Source organism: Lygodium microphyllum, chromosome 4, assembly GCF_053477565.2.
Source record: "Lygodium microphyllum isolate KBCC chromosome 4, Lygodium_microphyllum_v1.1.10, whole genome shotgun sequence".
NCBI lineage: Eukaryota > Viridiplantae > Streptophyta > Polypodiopsida > Schizaeales > Lygodiaceae > Lygodium > Lygodium microphyllum.
Window position 1 is genome coordinate 182559194 of NC_141138.1, and position 23975 is coordinate 182583168.

General features: G+C 40.2%; 1 protein-coding gene across 1 annotated transcript in view; it reads left to right on the forward strand.

Moving 5' to 3' along the window:
• The first annotated feature begins 5590 nt into the window (after positions 1-5590).
• The window catches only part of LOC148037977 (DNA topoisomerase, type IA, core), a 153993-nt gene continuing 135608 nt past the window's right edge, over positions 5591-23975 (forward strand). The window contains exons 1-5 of the mRNA XM_087677010.1: positions 5591-5893; positions 12580-13025; positions 13417-14068; positions 14262-14348; positions 17203-17249. Of these exons, the coding sequence (XP_087533136.1) occupies positions 5699-5893; positions 12580-13025; positions 13417-14068; positions 14262-14348; positions 17203-17249 (1427 nt within the window). The 5' untranslated portion in view covers positions 5591-5698. The remainder of the gene's footprint in view (positions 5894-12579; positions 13026-13416; positions 14069-14261; positions 14349-17202; positions 17250-23975) is intronic.

Sequence of the window (23975 nt, forward strand, 5' to 3'; positions counted from 1 at the left end):
AGGTTTGCACCCTCTTTTAGGTGTCCTACCCCCTTTGTGGGATCTAGGTTGGTCAATCCTCATCACATCCTTGTACCTTAGTCTAAATAGACCAAACCTACGTCAATCTAATCACAAATACATGTGCGCAACCCATATAACACTTGTAGGTGCGATAAATACAATGTACACATGGCTCTCACAAAATAATACACCATGATAATCTGATGTCCGTGAAGTACAAAAACTAGTGTAAGTGTACAAAAAAAATCATTGAAGCACTCCAAAAATAATAATCCACCATCAAATAAAACTAGCACTTGTACTTTGACTTTACTTTGACCTTCTTTGACTTTAGCCTTCACAAAATACTGTTAACAACACCAAAACCATGAGGATGCAGGAAAAAAAATACTTCTTGATAGAGTTTTCAAGTGAGCAACAAAATACGAGGTTGATTACACAATGCAATTGATACATTTGGGACTCCCAAATGTGAGGATAATTACAACTTTTTGTATAAGGGTGATCTTATTAAACCACAAGGGAAAGGCAAGAAGAAAATCCCTGACTCAAAAGAGATACCAACTAGTGAGAGCCAAGCATTCCAAGCAACAAGGGCTTCCAATTTTTGCAGATAGAACTCAATCCATGGATACCAAGGTGCATGATGTCCAATCATGTGGACATAGAACAGTCATACCCATTAATTGTGGCTACACGTGTCACATCCAATAAGAAACTGAAGATGGTGGCCACAGAGATTCAAGATAAACAAAACAATTCTAAAGACACAAGGAATTCTACACTTTCTTCAATCCAGCCAAACTCATCCTAAACCTCTTGCCATGCTAAAGCCCAAAGCCATAATCAAAATCCCATAAGAAATGGTAGTAAAACAAGCATGCTTAGAAAATATGGACACGACTGAGTGTCTCATAGAATTGGATGTTAGGTTGAAGTGGCTTGCATGTATCTATGTCCATGTTGACATGGGCACATTGCTTAAAGAACATGAGGTATACTTAACATATCCACTAACATGGGAGGAACAAACTGAGGGATGAAGCCAATTCGAGAAATGTTGGTTTAATACTCAAGCTTCAATGGCAGAACTTGGGGGCCCTATCTTGGAGAAACGACAAGCCATATGGTAGTCTTAAAGAGACCCAACCAACCTATGTAGCCCTTACTTCCTTCCACATACTTACCACTGTCCATAATATGGTTTTAGCAAGACCCATCCTAGACTATCCCCCACTTGACAAAATTATAAATGAAGAGGAATTGCATGTTGCTAGTAGACTAGGATAAGGAACACTACTACTTGATGTTGCACAATACTAATCCTTCCTAGCAAAGTTCCCATAGCTCCTCGATTTGTGATGCACTAGAGTATAATCTTGAGTTCTACAATTGGCTTTTAACATCTTAGAGTGACATGGATTCACAGTTGTAAACATGTACATAAATTGATCATGTTTTTAATGATTATGTATAGATCAATCAAAGTTTTTGATTATTTTTTGAATTAATTTTTTTAAAAAGAGAAAAAATGCACGCCCTACAAGCAATGACTGTCAAGCAGAGATAACCACAATCAAGATTAACACAACTAGACTCAAGTAAGTGGTACTTTTTTAAATAGAGTCTTATCAATGGATTTTGAAACACATCAATTGCATGTACTATCATATTTTGATCAAGTGAGTGCAAGATAATTAGATGACTACATAGGCAAATCAAATATTTGAAGGCACCAAGGACTATCTCCCTCGAAAGAATGACCAAGAGCACCATTGAGCAATGAAGGCCTCTAGCCAAAACATGTCATTGGGAGAGACTTCAAAGATCACATTTGCAAGACCATGCTCCACTACAAGTATGCCTTCATAGGCATTCTCTTATCTACCTCTCTACCAATAAACCAAGCAGAATACCTATGAGAAGACAAGCACTTATCAATGGTGAGAGCTCCTTTGTCAATCAAGCCAAAATTTCAGCAATACCCCATCTTGAGTCCCATAAACCACACCATCATTACTTCTTCGATCTCGATCAGGTCATTCCTTCTTATTAAGAACCCCCTTAAGTCTCTTGATCCCGCTATTGTATTCTTTTTACCAAGGTTGAAAAGCCCTTATGTATTATATTGTATTTCAAAAGAAATTTAAAAAAGAAGAAGAAAATAACACCCAAAAAAAGACAAAAAAAAAAAGCACACTCAAACATGGCACCATACCTAGGGGTCCTTAAGTTAGGTATGCCTAGTGGCCTTTGTCAATTAGCTCTATCCTTAACCCACTTGCCGTGCTTCCTAGTCCCCTATGTAAACTCAAAGCACATGCTTCATTGACGATGATCGACAAATTGAAGCCATCATGCTGTCATCTAACTATGTAATAATCTATATAAGCGTGTGCACTCATATAATAATCACACCTAACCTACACACATATTGGGTCTTCAAGTGCGAGATAATACTTTGACTTTTTCCTCAAGTTTGACCCATCTCCCAATCCATACATACACCATGTGTATGCAATCAAACTAGCACTCCCTAGGGAGAGAGCACGAGAGGTTTGCCCTTGCACAAGTACACATGAACATAGTGGCCTGTAACTTCTACCTTGAGCCAACATCCTTTGTGGTGCCAAACTTCAACCCATCCAATTCATTTCAAAATGGCCTCCCACTAGGAGATCCTACTTCCTCAAGCTATATTCAATGCACATTACCACTCTTTGTTTGGTATCCAATGTGCAAAATAACTTCAATTCCTACAAAGGCCTTCCAACAACTTCAATGTCCAAATCAAGCTCCATCGATAATCACCACTCTCCTCATCGTGATTCCCTGACTATCCCTGACATTCTTCATCTTTGATATAAGCTAAAGCATGGACTAGGACTCATCTAGGAGGAGGATAATGTGAACTGTAGGACAGAAGGCAGTAGGAGAGCAAAGTGAATTGGCAACAGATGTGCAAATGTGAAAAAAGTAAAGAGAAGTGTAAATTAAGTGAAGGGCGCAAGGCATATAATTTTTTGTCAAAGCTCACAATTATACAATTAAATGTACATTTGTTTTGAAAGTTGGATGTAGCACTCGTGCAAGTTGTAATAATTATTGCTAGGTAAAAAGACCCATAGCTCAGCAAGAGTGCGAGCACTAGCTTTCATTCACTTTCACGATGGGCGGTGTAATTGAATATGTATGTATAAACTAGGAAAAGCGGCCCAACCAAGAGGCAAATAGGATACATGGGCGCCCAACTTAACTGCAAGCCCAAACTCAAAACCTCATGTATAAAAACCAGAAAGTGAATGGATAAGGTCATTATTGTGATGTGCAAACTTGAGAGCGTGCTTCTTCTTCTTGCTTCTAGTCTATCTTCTTATGCTCCATCTCGAGAGTGAGGGAGAGTGAGTGTGAGAGTGAAGGACTTGAGAGGTGAAGGTCCTTCCTTGTGCACGCTCTTCTCTTCTTCCCCTTCTTGGGTGAGAGGTGGATTGGAGGAGGGATTGGGTGTCTTTCTTCTTGTTCACATTTCCTCTCATGGATCGGGCGCTTGCGGATCAGATGGTAGCTATGGAGTAGAGATTGTGGATCAAGTGCCATCGCACAAACCGTGGAGCCACTATCAAAGCCTTCACTTTGTGGCATCGAGGAGGAGGTAAGGTAGTGAGTTCATTACACCCTTGTCAGTTTATTCATTCTTGCTTTCATGTGGTTTGGGAGAATAATGGATAGATCAATGAGTTAAGAGAATGTATAGGCTATGTGAGAGATAGTTGTTGCCAAATCGAATGAAGCACTCAAAATACTAAGCGTTTTGTCAAGTGTGGTAGTTGAGCTCGTGAAAGCTCTACCACACACACACACACACTCTCTCTCTCTCTCTCCCTGTGTCTACTGGTATGCCTTAGGCACTGCTCACTTCCTCCTCTAGCTCGCACCCCTCCTAAAGATTGCTATTACGTGTGCTAGCCCACCATTTTGCCAGTGCCACCTCCCACCCATAATGGACTAATCCTCACCATAGTACTCGCCACCACTTATGGCACAATAGATACATATACATATAATGCATATAAACACGTGCATACATATATATAGACATATGTACAAACGCACATATATGAGGTAAAGAAAGATGAGATACAATAGGAAGAAAAAGAAAGGAGAGAAAAAAGAAAAGAGAGTTGGAGAGATGTCACACACTTACGAGACCACACAAATGGACACATGTATTACACGCGTGCGCGCGCACACACACACACACAAATAGGCATAAAGAAAATTTCGTGTGTGTGTGTGTGTGTGTTATTTATACACACACACATATATACCCTCACACACCCCCACACATTCACACTCACATACATATTAATTATGTAATAATTATTGGCTATTAACTGTTATTATGTAAATTATACTTAATATATAATGTATAGCTAATATTTATACTACATGTTAACACTTCATTATTATATATCATAATTATTAATTTATTATTTAAATTAATTTAAAGTAAAATATGTGTTATAATTATTTTTATATATATATATATAAATAAATATATATAATATTTAATATATAAAAGAAATAATATTAACAATGATACATATGATATGATTATATATTAATTCAATAATATATGTATTAATTATAATTATTAATAAATTTATGTTATTGATTATGTATTAATGAATAAATATTAATATATAATAATTAATAAATATATTAATATATACATGTATTATGTAATAATTATAATATACACACTATGACTATTAATAATTTTATAAAATTTATTGGATATTATTAATTATTTTTAATATATCAATTAATTATTAATAAAAATATATAATTGCATCTAAATTAATATATCATACATATATAATTATGTACATATGTTATTAAGTATTAATTGAGAGAGAGAGAGAGAGAGAGAGAGAGAGAGAGAGAGAGAGAGAGGATGAAGTAATTCTCAATATAGTTTATGAGTTGTCAAATTTATATAATGTTATTGGCTCAATGTGTGAGGATCATATGCATGCCATGATAGGCTCAATATGGCTAAAAATCACAATTAGATGTGTTTGTCTTTGGGAAACTTTGAGAAATGGTCACACAAGGTTTCATTGGAGATACAATGTAGGCTTGATCCCATTAACGTTGGTCTTTCGTTCCATATATATTACAGAGTGCCACAACTCAGTGTATTTTATTTTTGTGCATTCAACATTGTATTAGTCTAACTTGTCAAAGCTTTTGGAGTTTGAATTATGTTTCTTATATCAACCTCCCATGAACCCTCTCACCGCAGGAAACGAATTTTGAAACCGCAGTACGAAGTATCGGGAGAATATTGGTACGAAGCGTAGAGAGAATCTAAGGACAAAGCACATGGTCTTATATGACGGGAAAACTCAAGAAGAAAGGGCTGACCAAGTTAGCTTCAATTTTAAACTTGCGGATACTTCAATGACGTATTGTATGCCTGGAATATTCATTAATACATTAACCTATTGGCGTCTAAGAAAAAGCTCCTGATGATTTAAAGCGAATAGAAACTATTTTCCTAAAAGCTTCCAAAACCCCTTCCGGTCGTGGAGTATATTTCTAACCCTTCCTAGAACACCCCCTCCCTTGAAGCTCAAAATTTCGGGCTGGTCGGGTGCGTTTGCTGCTCCCATCGAGGTCATCAGCGAGAATGCAAGGGAACCTTCTTCGCAATTTGAGGGTTCCTCTGCCTGTGCTGTGGCAGCACCGCCTCATCCATGGCAACCAAGGTCTCTTCACCGCCTTGTTCTCGACGAACGCCCAGAGCACCTTGCTCAACAAGGGTCACGTCTCGGATCGCGTCCTTAAGGCCGTGAAGGGGTTCCAGAAGATTGATCCGTTCAAGGTCACATTGAAACCTCATTAATGCAATGAGAGAGAGAGAGAGAGAGAGAGAGAGAGAGAGAGAGAGAGAGAGAGAGAGAGAGAGAGAGAGAGAGAGAGAGAGAGAGAGAGATGCTTTTTTGTTAGGTTTACGCATCATGTACTGATTCGGTATCACCAATGGTGCCAAAATCAACTTTGTGAGAGGCTCTTCTGTTAAATTGCTAAATTTTACCATCTTGTGGTCCATGGCGGATGGTGGCTGTAATGCGACATGTAGTTGCATCCCATAAGTTGACATGTAGTTAAAGTACATATGCTGGCCATAATTCGACATGTAGTTGCATCCCATAAGTTGACATGTCCTTGAACTACATATGCCTCCTATAGTTCACTGCAATAGCTTAGAGCTGGGTACACAATGTATCTGTTCTGTGTCACAGTTATATAGGGCTTAGTTTTTCTTCATGAGTGGTTATTGAGATTGCAACTGTGGCTACGAAGCACTGCCCTCGAAAAACTTAGGGAAGCTCAAAGCATTTGTGCATTGGCGGCACATTTATTGGGGCTTTTAGCTAGTTGGGTATTAGTCAATCTATGTTGCATAACTAGTCTTCCATTGCCAGAGTTATATGCAGGAGAGAGTGGGAAAAGGGGAGGTGAGAAGACGTGCATCTCTCTCTCTCTCTCTCTCTCTCTCTCTGGAGAAAGTTGTTTGTTGATTAATTTTTTTTTTTCTACATTCATACATGCCACTCCAAGGTGAGACAACCACATCTTTGGCTCAACAGCGTTAAAAAAACAACTGCAGTTGTTATAAATGGACATCTCCAGCAAGCTTGCATTCCTTCAGCAACTTGGGATTCTTGGTTGGCTCTTTAAGCAACATAATGCATGTTCTATTTTTGAACATCCTTCTTCTCGCTACCTCTTCTTTTCTTGATTGTATTCTTATCTCCTCTAAAAGCTAACATAGGGTGTTGTACAATTGTCTAGAGTATCATACAAAATGGCTAGAATGACTTTTTGGGGGTATTTTAATGAGCCAAAAAATGCCAAAAAAGATATGATGAACTAGAGGGAAGTTTTGGTAGCTCAACACACTCTTAGGCTCAAAAAGAAAGACCAAGAAGAGTGAAGAGACGGATCAGCACTGACTTAAAAGGTCCCATCCCAAAGAGACCAAGATATTAGGCTTAGGGTGTCACTTTGGACTGCCCAAGGACCTTCCAAAGTCATAGAGGCGGTGGATATCTTCTCTTTGATTGCCCAAGTGAATGAGACTTTTTGTTTGTCTTTGACATTGGCTTCTTAGTTCATACAAAAGTAAGATCCAATTATTCACAACCACCATCAAGGATGTGGATGTAGAGGTATAGAAGAAGTAAATGGCTGTAGATTGGTGTGGTATACAAGTGCTCAAGACCATGGGGGAGCGATGTGATCGTATATGCTTCACTTAATGAGGGAATCATACTACACAATGCACAGGGTTTTCATGTGAAAAGATGCTGACATTTGTAAGTTTTTACCCAACCAACTGGTCCAACTTATATGCACAATGCAAATCTAAAGGAGTGATGCATAAGGAGCATGCTAATGCAGCAAGGTGCCACTTGGGTGTACCCTCATGGAAAATTTATCACTTGTCCCAAGGGTTCATGTATGCAATGTGAATGCAAAGGACTTATGTGTAAAGGTTCATGCTGATAGAGTAAGTACTAAGATGCCACTTGGATAATGCCCTTTTGAGGAATCGCTCAATTATCCATTCCCATTTACAAGAATGAAATGCAACAATGTATGTTGTGTAAAAGGGTAGATACCATAGTAATATGGAATGGGGGATGGGGTTGGGGAAGGGAATGGGGACGTGGGGTGGGACAGGGGAGGGGACGACATACATAAATAGCATTTGAAAATGTATGCATGTGATGGGGGAGGTGGATGTGTGGGCATAGTAACAAGGGATGGCCATTTTGTAGTTTCTTGTCCTAGTTCCATCCCATTCCCATATTATCCCAGTCCCATCCCCATGTTAGAGCCCCCTCTCATGGTACCAAGGGAAGGCAATTCATTATTCGTGTCCCTGTTCCCTTTCCCATCCCTGTCCCCAAAACCGGTCCTGTGTTACTATATGTGTGGGTGAGTGTATACTACCAAAGAACATATGTATGTGCATGCATACATACATGTATTTTTCATTGTAGAAAAATTGCATGTCTAATGTGGGCTGATTTGATTTGACTTCATACAAAATATGCTGATTTTATATGTGTATGTGTTACAAAAGCGGAAGTCCTATAAAAAAACCCACAAAAAAACCACCTCCCAAAAGACACAGACTTAAAATTTCGTCCCATGTTAGGGGATAGGGTAGAGGACGGCCGTTCCATTTCAGAGTCCCATTTTGGCACATCTGTTTGGAACGGCGTTCCTGCATTCCAGGGCTTCAAGACGGCCGTTCCCTATCACTAGGTGATCCACCTATGCACAATTTTTCATAGCTGAAACCTGTAATTTTTGGAGCAAGGAAGAAAATAATGGCTATCTCTAAACATGGGCTGCTCAAACAAGAGAAAAGAAGCTCCCAAACAACCAAGATCATTCCTCTAAATGAGTAACTAGCTACTTTTTAATCCAATCTCATTTTTTATTAAGGGCTAATTAATGAGTTGGTCATTCAACATAAGTGAGCTGCTCATTGGACCAAACTTAAGCTTAAGGTCTACTTTATATCTTAAGTGAGCTGCTTATTGAGAAAACTTTTAATTAATGAAAATTTCACATTGGCTTACCCTTGAACCACATGGCTTGTACACTTGTCCACTACATCCCTAATGTCAAATCATTCGTTGTTGTTGCAATGGTCACCGTGCCTAGAGGTAGGAGTACAAGAGCTAGAGACCATTTTGATTAAATCTTAAGCCCATTTCTCATTCTCATATGGACAAGGCCATGCATTCCATCATTGATTTTCCGGGGGATGATAGGAGGTCTATATAGTAAGAATTTGGTTTGCATTCGGCCAATTTTGAGGTCAGCTTGTGAGTTCACCTGTGCTTTTATTATTCTATGTCATTATTCTTAGCACAATGTGTTGGCATCGCTTGCAAGTGTAGATTTTACTTTGGCTATTCATTTTAACATTACAAATTAAGTCACTGTTCAAGACCCAAGGGCCTCGATCTAAGTAGATCCTCTAGATCTTGGGTATGAGTAGAGGAAATGATTGCTCAAAGGAGAGCCACTCCTAGAAAAAGTGAAAGGTGGTGGTGGGTGAAGAACTTCATGGCACATAGGGTCCCTCTCTGAATTGGAAGGAGTAGAAGTAGGAGCCCCCTTTGAAGCCGAAGAAGAACTGAAAGCCCCCTCTGAGAGTGAAGTAAGAAAATCCCCCTCTGAATCCCAGTCTGAGAGAGAAAGGAAATCCAACCACTCATGGCTCACGGACTGTGAAGCATCTGATGATGAAGGAAGTGTCACTGGTCATGCCGAAGAAGGTATCTGGGGCTCGGAAGAAGCTGGAAAGCACCCAGAAGTGGCCTCTCGAACCTGAGTGGAAGAGGGTGGAGAAGAAGGAGGCTCAAGATGAGCCAAGGGTGGGAAATAGTCGTGGACTCTCAAGAGAGTGGATTGTGGAGGAGATGTGGGCCGTGGAAGCCACTGTACTTGGAAGTGGGTGGGGGAAACCTCCTCGCAATGGGGTGGTATCCACGAGGGCTTATCACCTCGTAAAGTCTTAGAGCCTCCGTGTGCTCGAAAGGACTTAGTACGCGTCGGATGCAGCTTATTGTCCTCAGCATAATACTCAGATAGCCGATGCAAAACGATCTCTATAGCCCAGAAAGGAGAGATGGCACAAGGAGTGCCTAGTGGAAGATGCAGATACTCTGGAGGGGTGGGGAGCAAAGGTCAATGTCGATAGTCTTTGGTGGGATGACCGTTCGTGCCGCAGTAGGAGCACCCAGTAGTTTGGTCATCTGTTGGTAAAGAAGCCATGGATATCAGTGTGTCTTGTTAAAGAAGGAAGAGGTGGAAGAGGTCAGCCACGAACCATTAACCGCAATGTCCACCTCAAGGGGTGTGAGGGTAGTGTGAAGCACGAACTGCAATGTCCACCTCATGGGGTGGGAGGGCTTTGGAAGGGCTGAAAGTGAGTTGCTAGTGGGAGGAGGATGCTACCAGAGGTTGCAACCAGTAGAAAAACGCAGGTGAGGAGAGAGAAATACTAAAAACACAAGAAAAACTAGCAGTAACAGTCAACATGCTAAAATCAGCTCTGAATAGTGTGCGATAGGTTGGAAACAAGCACCAGACTGTTGTAGATGATAGCAAGGGACAATTAAGATTGCGATGCATAGAAACATGGAACGGCTATTCCGGCCTGTAGGAACTATCAGAAGTGGAGCAGCGGTGGAAGCATAAACATGTGCTGAAATAAACTGCTGGAACACAAGACAAAAAGAAAAGAAAGAAAGAACACGATACAGATGAGAACTCAGATGTATGCACGGGAAATGGAATCCATATATCTGAACACGAGACAGTCGCATACAACAGTGAGTCACTGGCTGTGCGGGCACTGGCACTGGCTCTGGCTCCTCTCTCCACAGAGTCTGCAGATGGTGAAGATGATGATGATGATGATACTGACTGAGGAGGAGCACTGAGTATAAATAGGCTGAAAAAGTGGGGAGCAATAATGCTGGTCGGACAGCATTAATGCTGGCCGACTAGTGCATAAAATGCTCCACTGGCATAAAATGCCACACCAGAAAATACCTAATAAAAATGCCCAGCCCAGATCAAGCTCAGACTCACATATGAGCTGACAAATACTTTGCTAACAGGAACGCCCTAGCATATTCCAAACCCTCTGAGGAGGTGAAACAACCAGGGAATGTTCCTTGCCGTTCCCTACCGTTCCTTGCTGTTCCCTACCGTTCCCCTTGCCGTTCCCTGTTTGAAACGGCCGTTCCACCAAAAAATGATGTTTTTTAAAGTTTTTTCTTTTTGCTTGTGTCACACTCCTTCTATCACATGTTTACCCATCTCCATTGCCCAATGTGCACACACTACTCTCTCTCTCTCTCTCTCTCTCTGTGGTTGAAGATTCAAAGTGTCAAGACAACCCACAAGCCAATTAGGAGTCCATGGAAAGTTCAAATTTGATGCATTATCAACTCTTACAAATCACAATCAAATTTCAGCCTATCCTTAATTCCAAGTTAATCATCCATTTATATTGTCTAATTTCAAGGGAAATTGGGATAATTGGGGCAATTCAAGGCAATTTGGAGCTATGGGGATAATCAAGTCGGACATTTGGGACAATTTGGAGCATTGAAGGGTATTGGGGCAATTAGAGGGACATTCTTTGGGGCAATTTGGGTCATTCAGGGCATATTTGGGGCACTTAAGACATGTGCCATTTCCCCTGTTCCTGTTCCCTGACCTTGGACGTTCCCCTTGTTCCAAGGGGTCCCGTTCCTGTTCCCCTTCCCCGTTCCAGGTAACTATGCTGCGATGTCCTCCGTGAAAGGGGTGTGGGTAGCAATCTGAAAACACCTGAAACCTGCAAAAACGAGATTTTGATGCAGTGGAAGAAGAAGAGAAGTGGATGCTGAACCCGCCACTGGTCTTTGCTATCACTGGAGTGGAGGATCTTTGCCGCTGTTTGAGCAGATCTAGCTCTGATACCATGTCAAAAGATGACGTACCAGTGAGATAATAGGGTTTGCAGGGAGGAACACGGAGTGAACTCGGCAAACATGGAGAAGAGAGAAGAAACTGTGATGAATGGAATGATGTTCTGAATCATGGAGTGAATGTGATACAAGGGAACAAGGGTGCCATAGCACAAGGAAGATGATGAAGACAGCCACAAACCACGAACCGCAATGTTCTCCTGAAAGGGGTGTGAGGGTAGTGGAGAGGCTGGAGAGAAGAGGTGACGGACTGAATGAATCAGCTGTGAGGAGTGAATGAGAGAGTGGCCTATAAATAGGCACAGTGAGTCTAGGATGGTGCCCATTTTTGGGGCTGCAAACCCTAAACGCAAAACGCAAAAACGCAAATTGGGGGTGAAGGGTTTCTCAACAACTTGTAGAGTGCACAGACTTGAATGAAATTAGACCCTAAGGTTTGGGCAATTTGGATGTATACATTTTGTTTGAAGATGTCTCTGGTTTGTGTGTGACCTCAAAGTTTGAGTGTGTTTCCTGCAGCCCTGTGATCCAAGGACTTGCCTTATCTACTTAATTACTCCAACAAGGTATACAGAATCAAGATAAAGACTGGACCTCTATAAGTTTAGCCTTTGCGATAGCAAATGTATGAGAGTTACTTGTAGAGTGCATGGACTTGAATAAAATTAGAACCTAAGGTTTGGGCAATGTGTATGTATACATTTTGTCTGAAGGTGTCTCTGGCTTGTGTGTGACCTCAAAAGTTTGAGTGTGTTTCCTGCAGCCCTGTGATCCAAGGACTTGCCTTATCTACTTAATTACTCCAACAAGGTTGTAGCTAAACATCAGTTTTGTCCATGTCGAAGGTCATTTGTACAGAGGATGGCTGGTTACACTGCTTGCAGTAATTTTGGAAAGAGCTTGCTTCGTTTATGTAACTAGTCCCATAAAGTTCTAGCTAAATGTCATCAAGTGTTATCTGAATCAAGAATGACTTGTCACTCTGATATTTCTGCAGGTTAGTGTTTCTATGCATGTAGGATGGTGTTGGCAATCAGTCAGTTTATGTAAGGACTTCCATTGCTTAGCAAGAGCATTTAGTCCTGCAGACAGAATTGCACTTACAAAAGGAGCCAAAGAATTTAGTTCAGTGGGAACACATATCAGTCTTGTCAGTGAAACTTCTGGTTTAGTTGGCCCTACAACAGTATCAGCAGGCTTAACATCTGCAGAAGTGAACTCACCATCAAAGAGGTTTGTTGTTTTGGTTGAGTCCCCAGCAAAGGCGAAGACAATTGAAAAATACTTAGGAGCTGATTTCATGGTTTTACCTACTCATGGTCATGTACGAGACTTAGCTGCGAGGGCAGGATCTGTTCGACCAGATGATGACTATGCAATGGTGTGGGAGGTTCCTGAGGATGCTCAATCTCATGTCACTAAGATCAAGAATGCTCTGAAAGGGTAGGGCTGCTAATAAAGCTCCTTTTTCCATTGTATGGAAACCTATCATTCTAAACCTCCACAGTGTTTTAAGCACGTACATTGCATGGATGTATGCATACATTTAGTGGAGAGAAGCTTGGAGCAGCCTTTATCAGATCTTGTTCATCATAGAGTATCACATGCTCCAACTGTTGTTTTGGGTTTATACACGAGCTTCAACAAAATCAAGCTTCAGAGTAAAATTCATCTTCACTTTTGTCCAAGGGGCAGTTAGGTACACAGTTTTCATGCATGTCACTAGGTTTGTTTGTAGGGTGGTTATGTGTTTGTAGTACCATCTTATGTAGTTTTACATACATTGTGAAAGAGAATGCCATGGGGCTCATCATTATGTGTGATGTTCTTGCAGTGCAAAATGCCTTGTGCTTGCTTCAGATCCTGATAGAGAAGGTGAAGCAATTGCTTGGCATGTCTTGGAGCTGATGAAAATGGAGGGTGTACTTAAAAAAAAAAAAGTCAAGGTTGTAAGGGTGGCATTCAACGAAATTACAAAAAATGCCATTTTACAGGCTATGCAAGCTCCCAGAGATATTTGTATGACACTCGTTACGGCATACTTGGCTCGGCGTGCTCTTGATTATTTGATTGGATATGCTCTTTCACCTGTATTGTGGCGAAAACTTCCTGGTAGCAGATCTGCTGGTCGTGTGCAGTCAGCAGCTTTACGAATGGTGTGTGAACGAGAAAGCGAAATAGAGCAATTTCATCCGCAGGAATACTGGACAGTGGAGGCATTTGGGTCTCTTGAGCATCCATCAAATGAATCAAATAAGTTTCTGATGCGCCCAACTCATTTTAATGGAAAAAAGATTGAGAAATTTTCTCTTGTCAGTAGTGAGGCAGCTAAGGAACTAGTAGACAAGATCAGATCAGCAAAAATTGAAGTTATGTCAGTCAAGAAGAGTTCAATTCGCAAGAATCCACCCCAACCATACATCACCTCAACACTTCAACAGGATGCCCTGGATAAGCTGGGATTTGGGGTGGTGAAGACAATGGCTGTACGTTCTGTATTCCTTTTCTATTAAATGTCTAAGTTCATGCCTAAGGAAAGGTTGTTAGAACAAGAGGCTAAGTGAAAATTCCTATTTTTGGAGCTCTTCTTTGCCTCCCACCCCCCTTTCCTTGTTGTAAGCTGTTAGAAATCTTCAATCACTTGGAATAATCAGTTGACGGTGTTGGTTAGGTGAACAGTTGGCACAAAAGCTTTATGAAGGTGTCAAGCTTGGGAATGATGAATTGACAGGGTTGATAACTTACATGCGGACTGATGGACTCCAGGTGTGATTTTATGAGCTGATCATTGTTTTCTGCTTTCTAGTTGCCGGTATTATTATCAATAGCATGATAACTTTCATCTCTTGCTAAACTCAGGGTTGTTTCCAGGATATATTGGCTCCTATAAATAAATTGTGATGAATGCATCAGCTAAAATATGGGCATGAAAGAACGAGAGCAATGCCGCATGTAGCTAAATGTATACCAATTATGCAGTTAATGATGAGAACATGCACACGAGCACTAAAGAGATCAAGTTTTACAGGACTGTAGATTAGTGGAACTACTCTTTTTGCAGACAGTATCACTTGGGCTGGTTTGCTCTTGAAGTGCTCTCTATTTTTTTTTTCTGCCTTAGAAGTAATTTCCTTCCAACAGTTAAGATAAAACCACACAGAATCTCCATTGTGGATATTATTGATGGTAGATACTTCTGGTTCTTGGCTAATGGGGCCCTTATTGGACTTTTACGGGAGGCACGCCACACTCTATTTTAGTAGGAGCCTTAAATAATCTGATCATTCCAGGAAAGATGTCTATTCTCCCAGTCCTAACCAGCAACTTGATCTTTAATATCTGCTCTCAGCTTGGCCCTGCTCTATCTAATAACTTGGCCACAATGCTATCACCAATTGTGATTCTCAAGCTTCAGTTCTCACAAGATTTTCCATAACAGCATTGAATTTCTGCACAAAACTGGGTCTTGCGGGCGCTTGATGTGATAAGGCTAGTGTAGAAGACATCGAACCAAGGAGATGGCAGCCGAGTCAGAAGGATCATAGCCATGTCTTCAGAAGATATCTTGCGACCAAGAGAGGCAAGCTCACCTCTCATGGCCTCCATCTTTGTGATGTGCTCCTTCATAGAGGAGGAATCATCAAGACTGGGCATCTGCAACTTCTTCTCTAGGGAAATTGTCATGAGGACATGTATTTTTGAAACTTCACTTAACATGTGGATTAATTTTTAATCACATAGTTAAGTAAATGTTGCACATGTGAGGTGTAACTGGGGTTAGAGTAAATTTACGATGAGACTATTGCAAAATGACTGTTCAGCAATACATCAACTCAATGAAAGCTGACCAACATATGTACTGCTGCGTGTGTGACCAAGTACTTCTGATACACAAAAGAAGCCAAGATTCTTAGCAATTTGCTCCGCAATTTCTTCAATGTTTCACAAGTGGGAATGAATCTCATAGCTTACAGCACCAAGATTGCATCAATAGTGTTTCCGATGTACATTTCATACATTATTTTTGCCAAAATTTTCAAATTTCAGCAAAAAATGGGAAAGTTGTGCAGCACATTATTTCAAATGTTGCCGGTTGGTTCATTCCTTCTCTGAATGTGATCAGACTTCAGAGGTTTTGTAGCGTGGTTTGGATGTTGAGGTGGATATGCAAGAGTGTGAACCCCAAGCTGTGCCGGAATACTCCACTCCTCCCCTTGCGCCTCTTGGTTAGCATAGAAATGCGAAAATAGATTCACTTCAGGCTGGGCTTGCTGCTGAGTCACATTTTGCTTGTGAGGATCGGGGATCTAACGATGGTCCTTGGGTTTTTGTGGTCAAACGTTATGCTCGATAGGAAGCTTGTTTAGTTCTTGGGCATTTGGCCTATGTTAATACCACACAGACTTTTCAATGCAGAGGAAAAGGATTCTACTCAAAATCTCAACCACAATCTTCTCGGGTACTTGCAGCTAGAGTGGTTGGTAAAGGTGTTATAGATTCCACTTTGAGGTTTGATGCTCGTGGTAGGTTGTTGCCCTCTCAAGATGCATTCCGTGATTAGCAACATTCCCCTTGCCCTACCCTGCAGGCCTTGTCCATTTATTGTTGGATTGTAGAGGGCAGATTCTATGGATGTGATTTGCAGTGAAAAGTAGAGATGTTAGGTTGCTAAATTAGTGGATGAAAAACAAAATAAGCAGTATAGGTTGTGGAGGATGGTTTTTGCTAGTAATTGGCATGTTTTTTGTGGGGTGGACCATAAGCAACACTCGTTGGCCGGTTCCACCTATGTTTATAAGGACTTTACTGTATTCTTTAGTGGCCGGACTCCTCATGAATATGGAGTTATGTTGACTGTTTGGTCTTCGCTGCAGCCTTCATTGGTTTGTTAGGATGTTTAGGGTAGATTTGTGGTGGTGGAGATTTTGTATTAGGGGGAGGTCTTGTGGTTGGTAGGTGTGTATGCACCTAATACAGCTTGAGACCCATTGTCCGCTTTCGGTGGATTTGCAGTCTCGTACCATGGCTTGTTATTTTGGGAGATTTTAATGTTTGTGTGTCTATGTAACAAGCGACTTCGTCTCACTCTGTTACGGATGGCCTTGAGCGTCAAGCATGAGATGCTATGGCCACCTTGGCATTGAATAGGACACATTGATGTCTTCAACATTCGGAAACCTTGGCCTGATTGGATAGAATGTACATTTCCTAGAGCAATTCCTTCCTTCCAGCAGAGATTTACAGTGGGTGGAGAGGCATCACGTCCTCTTGGATCACTACGCCTTGGATTTGGACATGACTCATCGGCCGGTGCATGCCTTCAAGGCTCTTCTTGCCCGCTTGCCTAACAGTGTCATTAGAGGAGGTTTCCTAAGTATTCAAGAGTAATCTATTGTAATTATTAAGGTGATCTAGGTCTCCTGTCTGTGATGATTTTGCTATTTACTATGTGCTAAGGATTCTAGGAATGTTTAATACATATATTTATGTGTAGTATCAGTTCTGTAAAGAATTTGATTTGTACAGAGTGCTTATAGTAAAAGTACTACCTTTTTGACAATTCTTGCTCCCTGATATGCCATTTTGAGGGCTACTGAAACAAGTATCCTGTTGCATACAGCTCTCCAATGATGCTGTGGAAAAAATTCGTTCACTGGCTGCTGCAAGGTATATGAATTGCTTTCACTTTACACAGGTTGGAATTCAGAAAATGGCACATTGATATTTTAGCATGGTTAACTATGTGACTTGTACTAGGAGGATTTGCTGTTGGAATGTAAATGTGCAAATTGTATTCACTGCCAGAAATGTGCAAGTGTGAATTAGAAGATTCATGTGAGTGGATGGTGTTGGGCATGGCGATCCTCACCAAGATGTGAGGGTCAAGGTGTAAAAGATGTTCTAGTTGCCTCATCTTTGAGATCAAGTAATTTTACAAGACAAGACTATATCCAAATAAGCTGATGGAATAAGTATTGCAACCTTCCATGCATGTAGCTCTTCACATTTGCCAAGCTGTGATACTTTTCTTTAGGTGTCAACATTGGTGGACATGACTCTTTAAGGTTTTAAAAGTATATTGTGTAGGTACTATGTGGTTTAGGCATTGTGACCAACAAATTTAGCTCATCGTCCTTGTCCTCATGGTCTCCTTGTGACTGGCCCAATTGTCATAACATTTTCAAAAATTTTAGAGTGGAAATTATTCATAAAATTGTAATTCGTAGGTGAGTTTTATGCAATGCTCTGCATGCCCTAAAGCTACACGGCTGCTAGCACATGAAATATCTATCCCTAAAGCCTGCGAGTGCCTTTTCCTTTTTACTTCTAGTGCTTCGATTTCGAAAGCTGAAAATTTTGTTTTCATGCAAAAGAACTTGTGGCAAAAGCAGGGCACATTCAGATCTGAGAATGTTGGAAGTGTTCATTTCCCAGGTTCATACAAGTGTCCAAGGCCTAATTTATGGCCTTCTTTGTTGTTTATTTGTTTGTTTGCAGACCTACTCTTGTAGGTCAGCCAACATGCTGACTATAAAAGGAGGGTATGCGTGCCTACATTCATACACTTGTGCTTGCAGATCCTTCGTGTGGAGAGAGGAGTCTATTGACTCTGTAAGCTGGGGCAGAACTGCTGTACTTCTGATTCCTATAGTGGTGTTTTTTCCTGTGTACTTATGTGCTTTGCGTTTACATTTATCATAAGTGTTGTGCCTTCCATTATTCTGTTGTGTATTGAGCTTCTAATTCTAAGTATTTGCACATGCTGCATATGCAGTAGCTTGTGAGTCCACTTGAGAAGTACTACTAATTCAAGTGGTTGTGATATATAAGATTCTATATACAACCTGAATGTCTAAATAGATGTCTTCCATGTACTAGATGTGCTGCAAGATCATTGTACAAAACCCTAAGATGACAGCAAACGAAAAAAGTTAAATCAAGGGATTGACATCTGACTCACCTCCTAAATATAGAGCAAGGCAAAGGCCACTGTTTGGATATTCTTTATATTGGTTCAATCTCATGGCCTTCACTGAGTGTTCCTTCAAACAATGAACATGGGAAAGCTAGGTGAATTCTGATTCCACAAGATGCCTAATGGAAAGGCTTAACTTTTCTATAAGCTAGGCTTGCATCTAAATTATTCAGTTTATGCAAAGAAACTGTATGCTACATATTATGTATGGCTACGCTATCTTTATAATTGATGCCTTGAACAGAATACCAGAATTCAATAAGCACTACAGACTGTTTATAATAAAACCTCTTTATGCACATGAGTAATCCATGGCTGAAAAAGGGATCCCAATACACAACACAAGATGTCTTTCTTTTATACAAATATGGGATACACATGCCCAAGAAGATGCCTATTAGCACTAAGTGTCAGCTGACTGTCATGATAGTGATGGTCATCTCAAGATACAGAAGGCCTAAGAACCAGTAAAGAGAGACCTTTAATCGCCAAGTTTAAGTAAGTTCTTAAATTCCAGAAGTGTAAAAGCAGGTTGCTTACTACGACATCGAAGATTGCATGTGGTGAAGGAGAGAGTAGTTCTATGGATTTCATCAAAGGACATCTCAAATATCTGGCTTCCCTGTTGGCATGTTTATTGCCTCCAACTTGGCCTTGGATGTGTCCTTCATGGGAGATGCAAAATTGTATGCCAAAGAGTCCTTGTTATGTGTCAAATTTCAAAAGACACACCCTATATATGAGGGTATAGAAGGGCTTTTTGAGGAAATAAAGAAATCTTTATTGTATTTCCTACATAGTTCTTGTTAGAGTGCACCCTTCTTACATGCAGATTTGGCATTAGAGCATTTAGGTCCTTAAATCTTTATTTTCTTTATTGAAAAATACACATCTCCTCAATTCCTCAATCAACCTCTATTTTCTTGGAGCTATGGTGTTCATCTCACATCTAGAGTCCATGATTCGGTTTAACATGGATTCATTAACGAAGCTTTGTCAATATATTTCGTACTAAAATCAATGTAATGACACTTGAGTTGAATAAACAGTTTGAAGAAAATATCTATGTACTTGCCAATATAGTTTATTAGCCTTTTTTGGCGAGTGATCCATTAGAAATTTGGGAAACTATATTAAACATAAGGAGAGTTGATGCACCCTCTAGCGATGGTTAATGTGAGCATGTTAATCAAATCCTAGAAGACATGTTCAAAGCTTATGTAAGTGGAAAAGTATCTACCTGATTTGCTTATAATACTTGAAGCATTCTAGTGCCATGTTGACTGCTTGCATATTGATGTATGGATTTCTCTTAGAATTATGCAAATCACTTGTTTGTGAGCTATATTGTCACATCCTTGGACATCTAGGATGGGTGCTTGCAACATTGGTCATAGCCTTGGGTCATGAGTGACTTAGTGCGATTGCACTAAGACACTTTAGGTTTAGGGCAGTTGAGCCTTATAAATAGGGCTCAAGGTCTATTTGATTGCACATTGGAGTGTAACAGTTTGCCTCCAGGTGACAACGTTTGCGCAATCGTGACCAGGCTGGCAACAGCTGCAGACATCAGGCGCAGGTGACAAACCAGGCCTGTAGTGCAGTTGACAGCCACGAACTGCAGCAGTTGAGTCAGGTGGCAGTTGCAGCAGGTTGATTAACAGTGGACACAACATATGGTGGACACACAACCAGCGGTGCAGTCCCAGGAGGTGACGGGCAGCAGCCGACATGTCACACGTGAACGGCTGGGCCGTTCGTCATTTTTTCTGATATTTTTGACAATTTCTAATTTATTCCAGCAAGCAGGCCCCTTGTTCATTAACAGGGGTTCACGGGCATAAGCACAGAGGCCAGAGCTGTGTAGATTTATGCCTGAAAATTTGGGGCTTTTCTTGGATTTGATGCTGGTTATGCAAAACAGTGACATTTGACCCAGAAATTGCAGACATTGTGTGCACTTGCCTCAGAAATTTTGGGGCTTTTCATGTATGAGTGAAATTTTGCTCAGCTGAGCCAATTTCATTGTCATTTGTGTACATTTGGACCCTGAAATTTGGGGGTTTCGGAGAATTTGTGAAATTTCTGCAACATTTGCCCGCATGACACTTGGGATGATCCATTGTGCAATTGCGGCAGATTCACTGTAAAAATTTTGCATCAGTGATGCATTTTGAGCTAATTTGTGCTAATTACAGCAGCAGATTCATTGCTGAGTGAGAGAAATTTGGATTTGGGATGTTTAAAATGTTATAAAAGGGCAGCTCCTCTTGGTACGTGTATTGCTGAATGCCCATTATGTGAGTAAGGTGATCTGTCATGCTATCACCCTCATCCATGTTCACATTGGCCAACTCTCTATGGAAATAAGATATTCATTCCTTGTTATGTGCTGCAAACATACGGTCAATGACATCCCATGCTAATTTTGAGGTCTTACGAGATCGGATGTGTGGAATGATCTTTTCATGGACAAGACAATCAAAGAAAGTGCCTATGCATCTTTTGAGTCCGATTTGCTTTGAGCCTTGGTAGGAGGGGCAGTAGCACTAGTAGCTTGTCCTCTAGTGTTACACTGAGGTGTTTGAGGTGTAAGACCTCTTGGTCGCTGCAAATCACCTGAAATGTAGTTGCACAAGTCATTCGCTATAAGAAGGTTCTGGACCATAAAACTCTACAATAGGTAGTTTGATCCATTTAGTTTGTCCTCGTAGGTGAGGACCCCAAGGATGTTGCTTTGATCATTAGTCCCTTGACAAGCCCTGCTGTAAGATATGGACAAAATTTGCAGCTAAATGCTTCTTTACTGAACTATAGATTGTACTCCTCAGAGTATTAAAAATCCCCTTGGGATTATGCAACAAGTATCAAACTATTACACAAATTCCAATGTGTGCCCAATTTGATCGAAATCAGCACTCAGCCAAGAAATAACAGCAATGCACTGTTGTACCACACTTGCCTTGTAATGCGTGTCCTCAAAAGTACAAATTACAACAACTTAATGCTAATTCTTACCCCGCTTGTTTGCTGCCATGGAATGTGTATCGGGCAAAAGCTCCAAATTTCCTCCTAAAATTTCAAAGAATTGAAGAAATTTTTATCTTACAGCTTGAGTTTTTGTAATAATGCCATCTCAGGGTGTGTGCCTACAGCGAATAACAGTTGGAATCTACCTCTTGATGCGTGCCAGAGCCTCTAGGACAAAAAGCCCTAAATTTCTTGCACAAATGTCAATAAAATTGTGCAATTTTGGCATTATTCGCATGTTGGACTGCAAATCGAGCAAAAGTCCCAAAATTTTGGGCAAGAATGTGAAAGAAATTGTGAAATTTTGGGCGGCATGAGCTGATATTCAGAAGGAGATGGCCAAAATGGATGGAAAATTGCAGAAATTTTGAAAAAATCCCAATGTGAAAGTTAGGGTTTTTACACTTTTTAGGCTTTGCAGAATATTGCAGGCAGGGTTGAGAATATGGGTTAGAGGTGGGAAAATAAGGGGCAAAGCTGAAAACAGCAGTAGCTTCTCTAGAACAGTAGCTCCTCGGGCGCCATGCGAGCTGCATATAGGACTGCGCGCATGTTGAAAACAGTAGCAGCTCGTCCTTCTCTTTCTTGGGCAGAGTGTTGGCTGACAACAATAGGATCTGAGGCTGGGTGACACCAGCTGATGGTGGCGGAAGTGAATCCGCGTGTAGAGCCTTGCTTTGATACCAAAAGTTGGGAAATGATAGCAAGCTATGGAGGAGAGAAAAAAGAGACAATGAGTGACTGAAGCAAAAGAGTAGAGTGTACTTGTTGAACTAAAAGAATAAGAATGAAAGGTACAAGATAGGTCTAAGGTAGACCTAGCTCTAACTCAACTAGAGTTAACTGACTCTAACTCTAACTCTAAGAGCGGTGACACAACTTATAACTTTAGTTGTGTTCACACTAAGAATTGAAAAAGAACTAAAGACTAAAACATTCGGCGCTGCCCATAGAATTGACAAATCTTAACAGTCAATTGAAGCAAGGATTGCTTGAAATGTTGTTGCTTTGCTTGCCATCATGTGGGTCATTTTTTGGGTGATCGAGAGTGACCCTAGAATAAGAAGGCAAAGTCTACTTCTAAGACTTCCGTAAACACTTTTGAAGCTCTAGGTTTTTCTTCTAAATTTTTATTTGAAGATTTTTTTGTTAATGCGAGGAGTTGCAATGCTTGTTCCATTAATAAAATTGTATTTGGTCCGCATGATCTTTTAAAGGTCACACGACATATAAAGGGCTAAGAAGTTACAATTTAGTTTGATAATGGCTCTACTCACAACTTTCTTTATTCTCCATTGGTGTAGAAACTGTAGGTTCACATGGTACTTGCTGAATGAGTTTATTGTGTCCCTTATGTGTAGGCTCCTACTTTGGATTATTGGGATCATATGGTACCAATTTTGGATCTTTCTATCTAGCAGTGTCATCAACTTATTGACTTCTGCCTTATGAGACTTGACCATGACAATCTCATCCTTGGCATGCCATGGTTTTTTGATAAATATTACTCTTTGTACATTGACTACCAAACACATGTACTTTCTTTTGAACTTAATGGTCATTTTCATGTGATCATGGGTTGTTTTTCCTCTTTCATTTTTCCTCCGATATTATAAAAAATAATGTTCACATGATTTTAGCATTGGAATTTAGTGAATGTTTTTTAAATCCCAATGTTATTACTTATATTTATTTCATTAAAAAATTTCAATCATTTGATTGGTAATGTAATTTGATTTATTTCAATAATAGAGTTAATGTAAATTTAAATATAAGTGAGTACTTAGAACCAATTTTACATGAGTATGTTGATGTCTTTGCATCCAAACTACTTCATGGACTCTTGTTGTCTCATGAAACCTTAGACCATAGGATCGAGACACCAATAGCCATCTCGTCTCTCCACAGCTCTTTAGATTTAGCTTGAAAGAAGAGAAAGAGATGACTAGGTAACTATAATAATACTTAACTAAGGGTTTGATTGAGCTGAGTAAATCCCAATGGGGTGTGCTTGTCCTTCTCGCTAAAAAGAGGAATGCCACAATGCGCTTTTATGTAGATTATAAAGATCTCAATAAGGTGACTATCAACGATAAGTATCTATTATCTAGGATGGATGACTTTATAGATCGCCTTATGGTGCATGATATTTCAGCAAAAGCAATCTAGGTTAGGTTACTATTAGATATAGATAGCTTCCAAGGATGTTCCAAAAACTGTCTTTTGAATGTAGTATGGACATTATCAATTTTTGGTCCTAGCTTTTGGATTGATCATAGTTGTTAGGTATGAAAGGTATGATACAGTACGATACAATAAAATATGATACTAAATGGTATCTTATGATTTTATAAGATATGGTTGATATTAACATGAAAAAAAAACTT